Source organism: Xenopus laevis, chromosome 7S, assembly GCF_017654675.1.
Source record: "Xenopus laevis strain J_2021 chromosome 7S, Xenopus_laevis_v10.1, whole genome shotgun sequence".
In the NCBI taxonomy this organism is placed as follows: domain Eukaryota; kingdom Metazoa; phylum Chordata; class Amphibia; order Anura; family Pipidae; genus Xenopus; species Xenopus laevis.
In genome coordinates, this window is record NC_054384.1 from 111,297,691 (window position 1) to 111,314,750 (window position 17,060).

At 42.3% G+C, this 17,060-nt stretch overlaps 1 protein-coding gene across 1 annotated transcript in view; it reads right to left on the bottom strand.

Moving 5' to 3' along the window:
• igsf21.S (immunoglobin superfamily member 21 S homeolog) overlaps positions 1-17,060 on the bottom strand; it is a 211,775-nt gene that overhangs the window by 143,724 nt on the left and 50,991 nt on the right. The window contains exon 2 of the mRNA XM_041571769.1: positions 7,421-7,533. Within this exon, the coding sequence (XP_041427703.1) occupies positions 7,421-7,533 (113 nt within the window). The remainder of the gene's footprint in view (positions 1-7,420; positions 7,534-17,060) is intronic.

Here is a 17,060-nt window from a genome sequence, read left to right on the forward strand (position 1 = left end):
GGAGAAAGTTTATATTAAACAATACAAAAACTATAAAATCCACATTAGAATACATGACAACACAGGACCCAGTGCAGTCTGTATATTCTGATTATTATCAGACTTGTTGTATCAGCTTCTGGCAGATATTATTTGACTTGTGCTGTTTTGATCATTTATGATGCTCCCTAAGCAGCCCAGACCACACTGAGCATGTGCACAGTCTTGGTCTTGCAAAGATGTATAACAAAGTTACAAGATGGTGACCCCCTGTGGCCAACTTTGAAAGCATAAATCATTTGTTTGATTAGACTTGTGGTGCAGTAAGTTCATGTTTATGTTTAGTATACAAAATACAGCATTTCTAGCCTTATTCTATTTTACACTTTACTTCCCCTTTAAGTCTACTAGAAAATCATATAAACATGAAATAAAGCCAATAGGCTGGTTTTGCTTCCAATAAGGATTAATTATATCTTAGTTGGGATCAAGTACAAGCAACTAGTTATTATTACACAGAAAAAGGAAATCGTTTTTAAAAATATGGATTATTTGGTTAAAATGAAGTCTATGGGAGACAATCTTTCCGTAATTCAGAGCTTTCTGGATAACGGGTTTCCGAATAACAGATCCCATACCTGTACTTTGCAGCTGCAGTAAAAAAGCAGCGAGTGTGTTTTGCAAGGAGACCAAAATCTATCCGCATTACTTTCTATATGTAAGATCTCCCCTAAATGACACAGTTAACATATAGTTAACATATCCCTTGTGTTTTATGTAGACCAATAAATATGGTTTCATGTTAAACCTTCCAATCATTTGCCCTGATTTCCAGTAACGTGACTGGACTGAACTTTTTCTATAATTTTGATACTAAGAAATTGTTATGAATATTATTTTCAAAATAGTCTGGGCTTCGTCCATGTCAAGTGAAAAACGACAGATCTCAGATTGTAGTGAATTTTTACAAAAAAAATAAATATATATTATAATATGGGACTGAATCAGCTGTTTCTCTGCCAGTGGAAAATCAGACTTACCCTTCCCAAACAAAAAAAAATCACTCTCCGCCTATGATTTATAGGGTTAACGTGGCAGCTTCTATTCTCTGCACTGCTGATTCTGAGTCCTGACACAATGTGGGCAAGTTCCCCTTTAATGTTTGATTTCAGTCGCAGGAAGAGAGGGAGCGACTTCCAAGTTGTGCTGAAAGCAAACAATTAACGGGCAGCAGGCGGGGCAGTGCCAGCTCTAATTGGCAGGCCGAGGCACGGATAAACGCTCAGCTTCTGGCCAACGGCGTATAATCCATCGCAATTGTTTGCCTGGCGTTTACGATATTGGAACAAGCGAATAAACATGAGCAAATAAATCTGTGACCTCCCCACCTCCAGGTGTATTTCGTCTGTGCCGTCTCTTGCGTATGCCCCATTCGCCCCCCTTCACTTCAATTGAGATGTGAAATTCCCAGAATGCACCGGGAGGGCGTTTAATGCTCCGCCGCCGACTTCTTTGCATCTCGGTGACATTTCTGCCGCTTGGAAGTTATAATATTACTTGGGCTTAAAAGCAAAAGAACAGGGGACAATATGACCCAACCAATGGTCAGATTCGGCAAAACGACAGTTAGAATAAAAATGTGGGAATACCTGCCAACATTTTGGAAATAAAAAGAGGGACAAAAAAGTTGCTGTGTGCAGTGCGGCAATTTTTTGACCACGCCCATTATGTGGCTACACCCCCTAATTACCATGTTCATTTTACAAAATTTGGCAGAGTTTGAACATATTTCTGTTTTTTTTTCTAGTTATTACAGTTTTGCTAATGAAGTTGAATTGACCTTTAAGCTGTGAGTCTATAATGTCTCCCAAGGGACCTGTTATCTTATATTGTTACAATTACTTATTTGCTTATTTTAAAAAGTATCTTATCTGCTGATGTGGCTGTTCTGAGGTCTCTGCCAAAAGCCAGTTAAGTTAGAAACTTTGTTTCTTTATCTGGCTGTTCAAAGAAAATCGGGACTTTCCAGTATAAACGGGCCTGTTGGGAGGTATGATTTGGGGCCAGTGGAAAGATCAACCATCAGACCCTTCTTGTGAATATTGATAGGGCCCAAGACATAAGAGGGGACCTCAATGTGGAAAGTGAAGATGTGATCTTATTTACATTAATGTCAATGCAGAGCAAAAGGGTAGAAGCTGCCATGTTGGTGGAGGCTCAGCTCAGCCAGTAATCTCCCTCTCTCCCACAATGTCACCATCCTTCATTCAATTTGTTACAGCGCCGCTGATATGCCCTATTTAATTTGCTAAAGTGATGTCCCCATGCTTCGTTGGCTACGCCAGTGCAAAAGTGACATTAAATTGTTAATGTGACATTGCTGCTCTCCACTCAGTTTATTAATGCGACGGCGCAAGCTCCAGAGCAGGAAAAACCGCCAGTCAGTCCTTCCAGGGGGTTGCATTTAATGCAGGGGGAAGATTCGGAGATAAGGAAAGGGGCAGATCTGCAGCTAAACATCCTCCCACTCCAATAGGGTGCAATTATTTGGTGACACTGACCCATCAGGCGCTCATAAGGTCTGTTTAACTGCTTTGCACTGCTGGTTCTGGCTCCCGAAACTGCGTATGGACACTGTTATTGAGGCAAGTTTTGTTTCGCCCCCAAAATCTTGCGTATATGCCATAACGGGGCACCTATTGGCCCTGCCCATATACAAGCAGCATAATGATAGACCTTGAGCAGCGAGGGGGAGAGTAGGAGGGAGTGACATATAGAAGTGCTAATAGACTGCCCCACCTCTATACCTGCCAATATATGACTGGCAGCCCAGAACAGGTTTTTATGTTGTAATACAAAATAGAATTTGGGTTTCATGTTTTATTTGCAAAGAACTTTTAGTATCCCGTCCTTTATGTGTGGGTGACAGGTCCCCTTTAAGCTAAGCTTTTGCCCTACTGTCTCCATCTTGCCCTACTGTCTCCATCTGTCCTACTGTCTCCATTTTGTCCTACTGTCTCCATATTCTCCTATTGTCTCTATGTTGCCCAATGTTCTCCTTCTTCTCCTACTGTCTCCATCTTGTCACTCTGTCTCCATCTTGTCTTATTGTCTCTATACTGCCCAATGTTCTTCTTGTCCTACTGTCTCCACTCCATCTTGCCCTACTGTCTCCATTTTGCCCTATTTTCTCCATCTTGTCTCACTGTCTCCATCTTGTCTTATTGTCTCTATGCTGCCCAATGTTCTCCTTCTTGTCCTACTGTCTCCATCTTGCCCTACTGTCTCCATTTTGTCCTACTGTCTCCAACTTGCCCTACTGTCTCCATCTTGTCATATTGTCACTATGTTGCCCAATGTTCTCCTTCTTCTCCTACTGTCTCCATCTTGCCCTACTGTCTCCACCTTGTCCTATTGTCTCTATGTTGCCCAATGTTTTCCTTCTTCTCCTACTGTCTCCATCTTGCCCTACTGTCTCCTTCTTGTCCTACGGTCTCCATCTTGCCCTACTGTCTCCATTGTGTCCCATTGTCTCTGTGTTTCCCAATGTTCTCCTTCTTGTCCTACTGTCTCATACCGTGTGTATGTTCTTTACATTCTCTATCTTGCCCTACTGTCTCCATCTTGTCCTACTGTCTTCATCTTGTCCTATTGTCTCCGTCTTGCCCTACTGTCTCATCCTTGCCATACTGTTTCCTTCTTCAACTCTCTCTACCTTGCCTTACCGTTTCCCTCTTGTCCTACTTTCTCTATCTTGCACAACGTTCTCCATCTGTGGTGCTGTGTCAATCTTGCCAGACTGTTTCTTTCTTCAACTTTCTCTATTTTGCCTTACAGTTTTTATCTTATCCTACTGTCTCTATCTTGTCCTACTGTCTCTATCTTGCCATAATGTTTCCTTCTTATACTTTTTGTGTATGCCCCGGTCCCACCACACTTTTCTGGTTACACCAGAAAAGTTCTATAAAATATAAGGATAAAAAATAACTTTTTGGATGGAAAATCCATGTCTGCCCAAATTAAATGAACATTCTTCATCTTATGTGGAAATCTCCGGCTATGGGAAATATTGAAGCGGGAGCCTTAATACGACGATGAAGTGGGATTGAGAGATTAGAAGCGCAGACGATGTAGAGGGGATTACCGGGGGGTGTGGGAGAGATTACCGCTTAAGGAAACGATTTTATCTAAATTGTTAAGAAAGAAAAAAGCAGTTCAATCCGCCTCCCCTGAAGCTTCTGGGTAAATAATTCAGTAGACACAAATTACTTTAATCCACACTCTGCGTCATTAATATTTCATTTTAAATGTAATTTACACATGAGGAAGTTTGTGTCCAGTCCATAGACAGAACGGCCGCTCCCTGCACTCTTGTCTACGGAGATTGGGTATTGGATGAACTGAGCCAAATGCTTATACAATTTAGCAAATAATGCAGATTTGACAGAAACCACAATTTCATTTAGATTTATGTAAAGCCAAGGCGTGTGCGCACAAAACTGGGCTCATCGGCTGCTACCGGAATAACAAGATTATTCAAGAGCTGGATATTCTCATTCCACGTACATCGTTGGAGAGGAAGGAGTTGGTGCAAGTGTGTCCCCTATAGAAGAAGCCCTTGCTTTCATTTGGATCAGCCCAGGGACATCATTGATGATAATGATGACGATTCAGAAGAACATTTAATGCTGGGAACATTACAATTCACATCCAAACGTGTGGAATTCCAATTGGATCATGGGTCATTTCCACTGAACCATTGGAAAAAGTGGCCATTGTTTGCCTGGAATTGCACGTCACATGTTCAGCCAGACTCCCTCTGACCTATATCTAATACCTTCCTCTGTTTGTTTGCTCTGAGCATTCCTCCTCCTCTGTCCTGCACTATATCAGGGTTCCGGCAGATGGGCCATTGATGCTTTTCATGGCCGTATGTACAATTCGCAGCACTCCTGCACCAATATCTTCCATCAATCTCTCATTGAAGTGGAATGAATTTAATCAGGTTTTAAAGCCAATAAAAGAGGGAATGTTGGGTTGTTAAAGGCAATTTCTACCAGAGCCACAAGGGTGTCATGCAGAATTATACATTGGGGCAATAATATACATTGTTTGAAAATAGGGGGCTCTGCCCTACACCTTAACATAATGGGGAATTAGTAAGATTGAGTGATAGTTAAATAGTTAATCTGGTTTGAAAATATATACGCTTATACGCTCTATACACACACATATATAAACTATATAACAATATCTGTACTATATTCTTATGATCCCATGACTATGATCCTTTCTATGGAGAGAAAAGATCCCTCCACTATCTATACTAGAGCAACAGCATGGCATGAAGATGACAGTAAGGCAAATTGAAGGCAGTAGATTATGATGGCAACAACAGGGCAAGATGGAGATGGCACAATATGATGAAAACAAAGTTGGAGACAGTAGGACAAGATGGAGACAGTAAAGCAAAATGGAGACAGTAGTACAAGATGGAGACAGTAGTACAAGATGGAGACAGTAGGACAAGATGGAGACAGTAGGGCAAGATGGAGACAGTAGGGCAAGATGGAGACAGTAGGACAAGATGGAGACAGTAGGGCAAGATGGAGACAGTAGGACAAGATGGAGACAGTAGGACAAGATGGAGACAGTAGGGCAAGATGGAGACAGTAAAGCAAAATGGAGACAGTAGTACAAGATGGAGACAGTTGGACAAGATGGAGACAGTAGGGCAAGATGGAGACAGTAGGACAAGATGGAGACAGTAGGGCAAGATGGAGACAGTAGGACAAGATGGAGACAGTAGGACAAGATGGAGACAGTAGGGCAAGATGGAGACAGTAGGACAAGATGGAGACAGTAGGACAAGATGGAGACAGTAGGGCAAGATGGAGACAGTAGGACAAGATGGAGACAGTAGGACAAGATTGTGACAGTAGGGCAAAATGGAGACAGTAAAGCAAAATGGAGACAGTAGTACAAGATGGAGACAGTAGGACAAGATGGAGACAGTAGGGCAAGATGGAGACAGTAGGACAAGATGGAGACAGTAGGGCAAGATGGAGACAGTAGGACAAGATGGAGACAGTAGGACAAGATGGAGACAGTAGGGCAAGATGGAGACAGCAGGGCAAAATGGAGACAGTAGGACAAGATGGAGACAGTAGGGCAAGATGGAGACAGTAGGACAAGATGGAGACAGTAGGACAAGATGGAGACAGTAGGGCAAGGTTGAGATGGAAGATAATCCCCTACTTTTGCCATATTTATTTTCTTTCTCTAACTGGACACAGTAAGGCAAGATGGAGACTGTAGACCATGATGGAAACAGTAGGACAAGGCACTTTACTTTCCAAAGATAATAAATTAAAAATTCAGATCCATTTCTGAAATAATAAAATTACTATTCACTATCCCATTCATTGATAGAAGTGTGGGTGTTGAGGTTGGTGAGAAATATGTGCTTTTAAGGCATTCCAGTTATCTGGGACAGCTGGAACCTGTATTCAGTACAAGAAGGCATATAAAGAATGAAAAAAGCTAAAATAGAAAGATAGAAAAAGGTATTATAGAGAGGTATACAAATATCCAAACCAAAAAAAGATTTTTTAAATATGTAATTAGCAAGGGTGTGAAAGGGTGTGAAATGTAGTATCAGAGGGAGGTAAATTGGTTCATGAGAACAGAGAAAAAGCTGAGATTCTGAACTGTTATATTTCATTTGTCTACACAACAGAAACCAGCTAATGAAGGTTTCCTTTTTAATAGTCTGAAAGCACTATGGAATAAATTTGGGATCACCCCTGTTGCAGCATCTAAAGGTATTGACATTCGTTTGTATTCCTTTTTGATAGTACCAGCTCTAATAGTATAACTGGTCATGCATGGGTCTCTCAGGATGAAATTCTAAATAAAATTGAACATGTAAAGCTAAACAAAGGTCCCAGACCAGATAGTTTTCATCCCAGGGTACTAAACAAGCTACTAAACTAGCTCTGTGATTGCCAAAACTCATTACTTAATTTTTCATGATTCATTGAAGGTTGGCATGATGCAGAATGATTGACAAATTGCTAGTGCGGTTCCGCTATTCAAGAAGAGACACAATTTTGCCATTTGTAGGTTCCTGGTTAGGCCTGATCTTCAGTATGCAGTGCAGTTTTGGACTTCAGTCCAGAAGAATATTATTGAGCTGGGGATGCAGAGATGTGCAACTAGACTGGTTAAAGGGATGGAGGATTTTAACTATGAGGGAAGGTTAGGTTGGAGTTGTTTCTCTGGCGAAAGGCACTTGTGAGGGGGCATGATGGGCGAATTACTATGTTACTGCTGAGTATTTGTTTTGTATCCAGTGCAGCACACAGAGGCACCGCCCATTCCTCAAGGTGCAATTACCAATTTTTGATAAATAAGGTGGTAATATGGCATTGGTACTTACCCTGTACCAGACAATCTCTCTCATCCTTCCGTCTGTCTTGAAGTTGCATTTTAAGGTCACTGCGTCTCCTACAACCACAGGAGGGAGCGGCTCTATGGTCACCGTGAGATATCCTGAGAGGGAAAATACACGTGCGTTAGACTGTCTGACCCCAGCTGGAGAGTGGACTAGAGCATGAATCACAACCCCCAGTCTGTATATAGTACAGGACATGGCACCTATTACATCTAATCCATGATCCAATGTAATACTGACAAATGGGTCTCATGCCATGAGCATTACTTGTAATCCCTCGACTAGTACATAGTATAGGAAAAGGTGCTTTAATTATTAGCAATAATAATCCAGTTAGCACTCGCTATTAACCCTACATGCAGTGCCATACTCACTTAGTGAGCCTACAATAGTACTCACTTAGTGATAGCTCTGCAACTACAGTCAAACTCACTAAAATCGCATATCTACAGTAGTACATACTCACTTGGTAAAACCCTACACTGACAGCAATACTTACTCAGTGATAGCCCTACAACTACAGGAGTACTCACTTGGTAAAAACCTACATCTACATTACTACTTATTAACTACAGTAGTACTCATTTAATAAAACCCTACACCTCCAGTAGTATTTAGTTATAACCCTATATATACAGTAGTACTTACTTAATGATAACTCATTAACTACAGTAGTACTCAATCAGTGAAACCCTACATCTACAGTAGTACTTACTCAGTGATAGCTCTACACCTTCAGTAGTACTTATGATAATGCTACAATCTACAGTAGTACTTACTCAATGTAAACACATTAACTACAGTAGTACTCACTCAGTAAAACCCTACACCTACAGTTTTACTTACTCATTGATAACCCTACAACTACCGTAGTACTTACTCAAAGATAACTCATTAACCACAGTAATACTCACTCAGTGAAACCCTACAGTAATACTTACTCAGTGATAGCCCTACAACTACAGTAGTACTTACTCAGTGATAACCCTTACATCTACAGTAGTAGTCACTCAGTAAAACCCTACACCTACAGTAGTACTTACTCAGTGAAAACCCTATACCTACAGTAGTACTTAGTGATAATGCTACATCTACTGTAGTACTTACTCATTGTAAACTCGTTAACTACAGTAGAACTCACTCAGTAATACCCTACACCGACAGTAATACTTACTCAGTGATAGCCCTACACCTACAGTAGTACTTACTCAGTTATAGCCCTACACCAACAGTAGTACTTACTCAGTGAAAACCCTACATTTATAGTAGTACTCACTCGGTAAAACCCTACACCTACAGTACTGCACATTAACTACGTGAGTACTCACTCAGTAAAACCCTACACCTACAGTAGTACTTGGTGATAATGCTGCATCTAAAGTAGTACTTACTCAATGTAAACTCATTAACTACAGTAGAACTCACTCAGTAAAACCCTACACCGACAGTAATACTTACTCAGTGATAGCCCTACACCTACAGTAGTACTTACTCAGTTATAGCCCTAAGCCTACAGTAGTACTTACTCAGTGAAACCCCTACATCTACAGTAGTACTCAGTCAGTAAAACCCTACACCTACAGTAGTACTTATTCAGCGATAACTCTACATCTATAGTAGTACTTACTGAGTGATAACTCTACAGCTACAGTAGTACTTACTGAGTGATAACTCTACAGCTACAGTAGTACTTACTGAGTGATAACTCTACAACTACAGTAGTACTTACTGAGTGATAACTCTACAACTACAGTAGTACTTACTGAGTGATAACTCTACAACTACAGTAGTACTTACTGAGTGATAACTCTACAACTACAGTAGTACTTACTGAGTGATAACTCTACAACTACAGTAGGACTCAGTGACTTCCACTTCCCAATTTCCCTCAGGTTGTGGTCCCACATGAGTAACTAGAGGCTTCATGATAAAGTACTAGAGCTGCATGCGGGTCACATCTTCCCTAAAGATGAACAAGAAGCTGCCATGGGAAGAAAGGTTCCGTCCAGTGGAAAGTAGGGGTGGGTTGGGAAAGTCAGTTATTATAATAATATGGGGACAAAAAAGATGAGACTTTTTGAAATGGAAAAAACTGCCATTTTTGAGTTCACTAAATGAATCTGAACAGAATCCAACTCAGAGCACTTTGTACAATTGGACTGAGTCCAGCCTTCTCTCCTCAAACACAGTTCCTCCTGGATTTGGACAGAGCAGGTCTCACACACTCAGCTTGTTGTAGTGATTCCCCCCCTTTCTTGCTGACGTTGCAGATGAGTGAGCACATTTCTCTGTGTGAGGATTCATTGCTTGTGTTTCAATCATGGCAGCCAAGCAATTAAGTACTAAGTGTCCCCCAAACAGCTGCAAAGCACCCCTACTGGAATTCCAGCACAATAATTACACCAGGCAGAAGCTAGCGGCTCCCTGACTCAGCACCTGTCTCATTTGCTGCGCTTGCTAAGTAGGTGCTGGGGAACCACAAACCTGGCCAAGGCCATTGCTTCCGCTCCAACATCAAGACTAAGTTATAGTGAAAGGGTTAACAGTTGGCCTTGTAGCCATTAAACATACAAGGAACTTTCTATCCCACCTGTGCCCAGAAATATATTGCTGGTCCTTTGTCAGTCTGTGTTGTGAGCTGCAATCTGGCAAAGTGTCTCCCCGTTCTTCTTATTCTGAAGGTCACCTGGTTATGTCTCTCATTCAGAGAGACGCATGTTGCAGGGCTAATGCAAATGGAATTAAGGGCAATTCAGCATAGAGCTTTTAATATGTGTCTGTCCCAAGGGTTTAAGTAGTAACTCATAAGATCCAGCTCTCTTACCAAATAATGTCCAGTTTCTTTAACCTCTACAAGTCCAAAATCATGAAGAAATTTGCCTACAACCCTTGTTCCAACATGCAACTCACAGCTCAATACTTGACCTTCTACAATCTGATGTACAGTGTCCTCCTAAAACACTGATCAGAACCTGCTCTCCCCAAAGTGGCTAATGGCCTTCTCCAACCAAAATTTAAAAGTCCCATCTTCATACTCCACTTGGTACTTTTTCCAGCTCTACCTCATTGCTCCCTCTTTGTTGAAGCTCCTCAAGCTTCCCTCTTAGGCCCCTTGCTCTTCTCATTCTACACCACCACATGTATATGACTACATTTAGCAAGCTTCCCTCTTAATTGTAAACCACACCATCTATAGGACATTGTTCCTCAAGCTTCTATCTTAGTTCACCTTCTATTTTCTTTCTATATAACAACATTTCTAGCACAAAGTTCCTAAAGCTTTCCTCTTAGGTCCCTTGCTCTTCTCACTCTACACCACCATACAAGTAGGACAATGTTCATTAAGCTTGTCTTTTAGGTTCCTTGCTCTTCTCACTGTATACCATAATACCTCTAGGACAATGTTCCTCAAGCTTGTCTCTTAGATTCCTTGCTCGTCTCACTCTACATCACAAAATTAAGTAGGACATCATTCTTCAAGCTTCCCTCTTAGGTCCTTGCTCTAATCACTCTACACCACCCCACTCTAGAACAATGTTCCTCAAGCTTCTCTGTTAATTCCCCTGCATATTTCACTCTACACCACCACATCTCTAGCACAATGTTCCTCAATCTTCCATCTTAGGTCACCTTCTGTTCTCTTTCTATATAACAAGATTTCTAGCACAACATTCCTAAAGCTTTCCTTTTAGGTCCCCTGCTCTTCTCACTCTACATACCTCTAGGACAATATTCCTCAAGCTTGTCTCTTAGGTTCATTGCTCCTCTCACTCTACATCACCATATCTCTAGGACAATTTTCCTCAAGCTTGTCTCTTAGGCTCCTTGCTCTTCTCACTCTACACCACTTCATCTCTAGAACATCATTCCTCAAGTTTCCCCTCTTAGGTCCCTGCTCGTCTTACTCTAGACCACCACATCTCTAGGGAAATATTCCTCAAGTTCACCTTTAAGGTCCTAAGATTCTACTCGACACCACCACATCTCTTGGACAATATTCCTCAAGCTTCCCTCCTAGGTCCCCTACTTTTCTTAATCTGTAGCAGACGTCTAAGGAAAATTGATTTGGATCTCAATGCTATTTTTATGCTGATGACTTGCTGATCTACCCAGATCTCCTGGTGTAACCTATCAATGTCATAGGATAACAATAAACTCTATTGATGAAAGGAGCACATTAACCTTTTCCCTCCCAGATTTTTTTTTTAGATAAAAGCTATTTTGCCTCTCTTTGTTCCCTAATGCTCTGGGCTCTGAGATCTGGCCGCTGAATAACTGTACCCTTTGATAATAGCTTTCCTGACCTGATCTGGGGGCATATTGTGCGATTAATGGCCACATCCGGACCCTCTTAGTGTCATTAATTCTACCTGGGATGCTTAATAGCCTCGTCTGTCTCCCAGAGTCCAACTCTTATCTGCTTTCCACTTCTCCGCTAGCCTTTTAGAGAGCACTGGAGGAGACTTGCTTATTTGGGCTATAAAGAACATGTCTGATAGCATCTGAAGGCTGAGTCCAGCTAAGCCGATAGCATCTCGCCTTGTCTCCGACTCATATTTCTCGTCTGTGACTTCTATTCCTTCCTCGGGGAGCATGTGCCGTGCCTATAGAGCAGGCTGGTGAATGCTCAAACAAAGCCAAACACACCTCAGAGGTTGAGTTACCACCTCATCCCTTTAAAACTGAACCCAAATTAAATATGTGAACCTCAATGTCCCAATGAATGGGTGTAAAGGTGTAATAGCATACCTCCCAACTGTCCCTTTTTTGGAGGTACAGTCCCTCTTTTGACAGCTCAACCTGCAGTCCCTCATTTGTACTGGAAAGTCCCTCTTTTCTCTGCACTGAACAGCCAGAAAAAGAAACAAAGTTTGTCACTTAATTGGCTTTTAGCAGAGAGCCCAGAACAGCTAACAGGTGCAAATAAGATACTTTGTAACAATTTTGAGACACAAAAAACAGTTTAGATAAGGAGAAATATTTACAAACTTTCATAACCTGCCAAATTTTGTTGCATGAACATGGTAATTAGGGGGTGTGGTCACATAAAGGGGCGTGGTCAAAAAGATTGCTGCGCTACGTGCAAAAAAAATTTTTGGCCCTCTTTTTACTTCCAAAATGTTGGAAGGTATGTAATAGGCATTAGTGCTTTCTGTCTTCCCTTATCTAATAAATGAGGCCCCCACAGCTCAAAGTACCAAAACAGAAATAAAATGATCATGAAGTCAGAGGTTCTTGGTTTCAATGGTGGATTATTAGCAGCTGAAATGAATGAATAGTTGTGAGTGGGTTACACAAAGCAATGACTAAAATGCAACAGATATGGCAGAATTTAGACTGAGGATGCAGGGAGTTCTAATAAGGGGTGCAGGGCAGGAGCAGCAAGATCAGGGGTCTCCAGGCATCACAGGAAGGCTGGGCCTCAGAACCACTCCGGGGTACAGCACCTCTGCTGTAATATAAGGCCTACATGTATCATTGCAAGTCAAAGCATTGTCTGTCTGTCCCTTCTGTACTGCTGGTTCAGGCTCCTGAAACAACATAACAAGCAGTTGTCAGCTCTCCTTCAGCCCAATACTCCAATTCCCTTGCGTCCAATTCTCCTTTATTTCAGGTCTGTCAATCACAGAACATGCAGGGGGCATTGTGGGAATTGAAGTGCTGGATTGGGGGGGGGGTTACTGCTACATTGTCTCAATAATGCAGAAGCACCAGTGCAGGGAATAGTAAGAGGCCAGGAAGACCTGCTCCCAATAACAATCACATTTACCTTTAATAATCACCGACAATTTACGGTAACATTTAAACATTTGCATTATTCCATATTTGGTTTTACTTCCCCTTTAGATTCTCAAATGATTTGGGCTCCCCAAACATGGAATCCAACCTTCTCCTACACATGGGCCATAAGAAGTGTCAGAAAATAGCCGCGACCTTCTCAAATTAACTTGACAGGGTCGGCCCCGCCGTGTCACTGCTCCACCTTTCCCGCTCCGCCGGCGCAAAAGCTCAGCCACTTAACGCGCTAATGGAATTATTTGTCTTTTTTTAAAACATTTTTTTCTCAGACACTTCCATTGACCTTGGGAAAAGGGGGGGTCACTCAGAGGTTGAAGCAATCACAACGTTCTGTGCTTTTCCGAATTCCCGCCACTGGCATTAGTATGCGGAGCGAGACCGCATTCCCTTCGGCGGGAGACAGAGACTGCCTGAGAGGTGCCATTTTTCAACTGCTGACACTCTCCTCTCTCTCTGTCTCTCCCTCCTGCGCCAGCACCAGATATTTATCGAAGGGAAGAATATACATATATATATATATTCTAAGTGATGGGCACAGTAGATAGCGGGTCCCCCGAGAGGGAATAGATTTAATTTGCCAGTTCCTTCAAGGGGAGATTTGTGAGGCTCAGAGTTTACTGCCTGTCACTAACGGGCCCTGCTAACGAGGGAGGACGCGCTGCTTTGTACTGTACAAGGGGGGAGTCTGTTCTGTACTGAGCTGCCAACCTGAGCCCACGCAAATGCCAACGTCTCTCCCCACACTGACGCTGAGGATAAAGAATCTGGCATAGCAATATTTAGCAAAGATTGTGGGGAAACACTACAGCAAGAGGGCAAGATGGAGAAAGTAAGGCAAAATAGAGACAGTAGGACACAATGGAGACAGTAGGACAAGATGGAGACAGTAGGACAAGATGGAGACAGTAAAGCAAGATGGAGACTGTAGGACAAGATGGAGACAGTAGAGCAAGATGGAGACGGAAGGACAAGATGGAGACGGTAGGATATGACGGAGACAATAGGCCAAGATGGAGACAGTAGGACAATATGGAGACAGAAGGACAAGATGGAGATGGTAGGACATGACGGAGACAGTAGGGCATGATGGAGATAGTAGAGCAAGATGGAGACAGTAGGGCAAAAAGAACACAGTAGGGCAAGATGGAGACAGTAGGACAGATGGAGACAGTAGGACTAGATGGAGATGGTAGGACAAAATGGAGATGGTAGGACAACATGGAGACAGTAGGGCAAGATGGAGACAGTAGGGCAAAAAGAACACAGTAGGGCAAGATGGAGACAGTAGGACAACATGGAGACAGTAGGGCAAGATGGAGACAGTAGGGAAAGATGGAGACAGTAGGGCAAGATGGAGGACATTAGAGCAATATGGAGACAGTATGGCAAGATGGACAAAAGACAGGAAGAAGATGATAGTATGGGGAACATATCTTTCTATTCACATACTACCAAGTATGATGGAGATGGCAGAGCAAGATGGAGACAGAAGAGCAAAATAGAGACAGTAGTACATGATGCAGACAGTAGGACAAGATGGAAACAGTAGGACACGATGGATACAGTAGGCCAAGATGGAGACAGTAGGCCAAGATGGAGACAGTACGACAAGATGGAGACAGTAGGGTAAGATGGAGATAGGAGAGCAAGATGGACACTTTAAGGCAAAATGGAGACAGTAGGACAAAATGGAGACAGTAGGACAAGATGGAAACAGTAGGATAAGATGGAAACAGTAGGATAAGATAGAGACAGTAGGGCAAAATGGAGGACATTAGAGCAATATGGAGACAGTATGGCAAGATGGACAAAAGACAGGAAGAAGATGATAGTATGGGGAACATATCTTTCTATTCACATACTACCACCAGTTGTCAATGGAATTGGGGATACCTGCAGATTGCTACCTCACTTGTACACTTTCTTTACCCATTTAGAAAAGATTGCTTTAGAGAGAGACAGTAAGACAAGATGAAGACAGTAGGGAATGATGGTGACAGTAGGGCAAGACAGTGGTAGTAGGACACAATAGAAGAAGTAGAGCACAACAGAGACAGAAGGACAAGATGTAAATTGTTATATAAGAAAGTGACAGTAGAGAAGTTGGAGACAGTGGGGCTTTATTGTGCCAATAGAAAATGACACTTTATCAATTACCCAAATTCTAGGTCTTAATTTGTTGTAGAAAGACTGTTGGGTACTGGGAGCTGAAGTTCAGATGCAGATGAATCTCTGTAGGTTGGACAATTAATACCTGCAGTAGATACTGTATGTTCTTTTGTATTATAGGGATGTGGGCTTAGTAGTGATTAGCAATGGGCAAAAAATTCGCAAAACGGTGTCCGTTTTTCCGAAATTTTTTTGCCGCCAGCAAATTTTTGCGGGCATTTCGTGAAGTTTTTGCCGGCGGTGAATCTCGCGAATTCGCACCTGCCGAATAAATTCGACCATCACTAGTAGTGATTTAGAACCCAGTGATATCCTGCAGCTACTCTGCTTTACTGCACTGATGTAAACTGCATATTTCTTATGTTTTCTTAACAAAGACCGCAGGGGAAAATCCCCAATAAAATAAGATCTGTTCAGTTCTCTAAAATAAACATGCATTAAGTGCCATCGCTTCCGAACACAGCGTTCTCTATTCATGTTTTCTTCTTCCAGAGGTAATAAAACTCCTTTATGGCTTTATATAGAAACCAGAGCTGTATTTAATAATAATAAATGTATCTGCTCTCCTGCAGCCTCCAGCTACTCACCAACTACTACACATTCCCTACTCACCCACAGCTAAACAGGCACAGTCAATAATAACACTTAACTATTGTTACTATAGGCACCATCTCTCCCTACTATACCTGCTATCCCACAGTCACACTCCCTTCCCAGAGACTATTATCCACTGTTACTATAGACACCATCTCTCCCTACTATACCTGCTATCCCATAGTCACACTCCCTTCCCAGAGACTGTTATCCCACTGTTACTATAGACACCATCTCTCCCTACTATACCTGCTATCTCACAGTCACACTCCCTTCCCAGAGACTATTATCCACTGTTACTATAGGCACCATCTCTCCCTACTATACCTGCTATCCCACAGTCACACTCCCTTCCCAGAGACTATTATCCACTGTTACTATAGACACCATCTCTCCCTACTATACCTGCTATCCCACAGTCACACTCCCTTCCCAGAGACTATTATCCCACTGTTACTATAGGCACCATCTCTCCCTACTATACCTGCTATCCCACAGTCACACTCCCTTCCAGAGACTATTATCCACTGTTACTATAGACACCATCTCTCCCTACTATACCTGCTATCCCACAGTCACACTCCCTTCCCAGAGACTATTATCCACTGTTACTATAGGAACCATCTCTCCCTACTATACCTGCTATCCCACAGTCACACTCCCTTCCAGAGACTATTATCCACTGTTACTATAGACACATCTCTCCCTACTATACCTGCTATCCCACAGTCACACTCCCTTCCCAGAGACTATTATCCACTGTTACTATAGGCACCATCTCTCCCTACTATACCTGCTATCCCACAGTCACACTCCCTTCCCAGAGACTATTATCCCACTGTTACTATAGACACATCTCTCCCTACTATACCTGCTATCCCATAGTCACACTCCCTTCCCAGAGACTGTTATCCCACTGTTACTATAGACACCATCTCTCCCTACTATACCTGCTATCTCACAGTCACACTCCCTTCCCAGAGACTATTATCCACTGTTACTATAGGCACCATCTCTCCCTACTATACCTGCTATCCCACAGTCACACTCCCTTCCCAGAGAC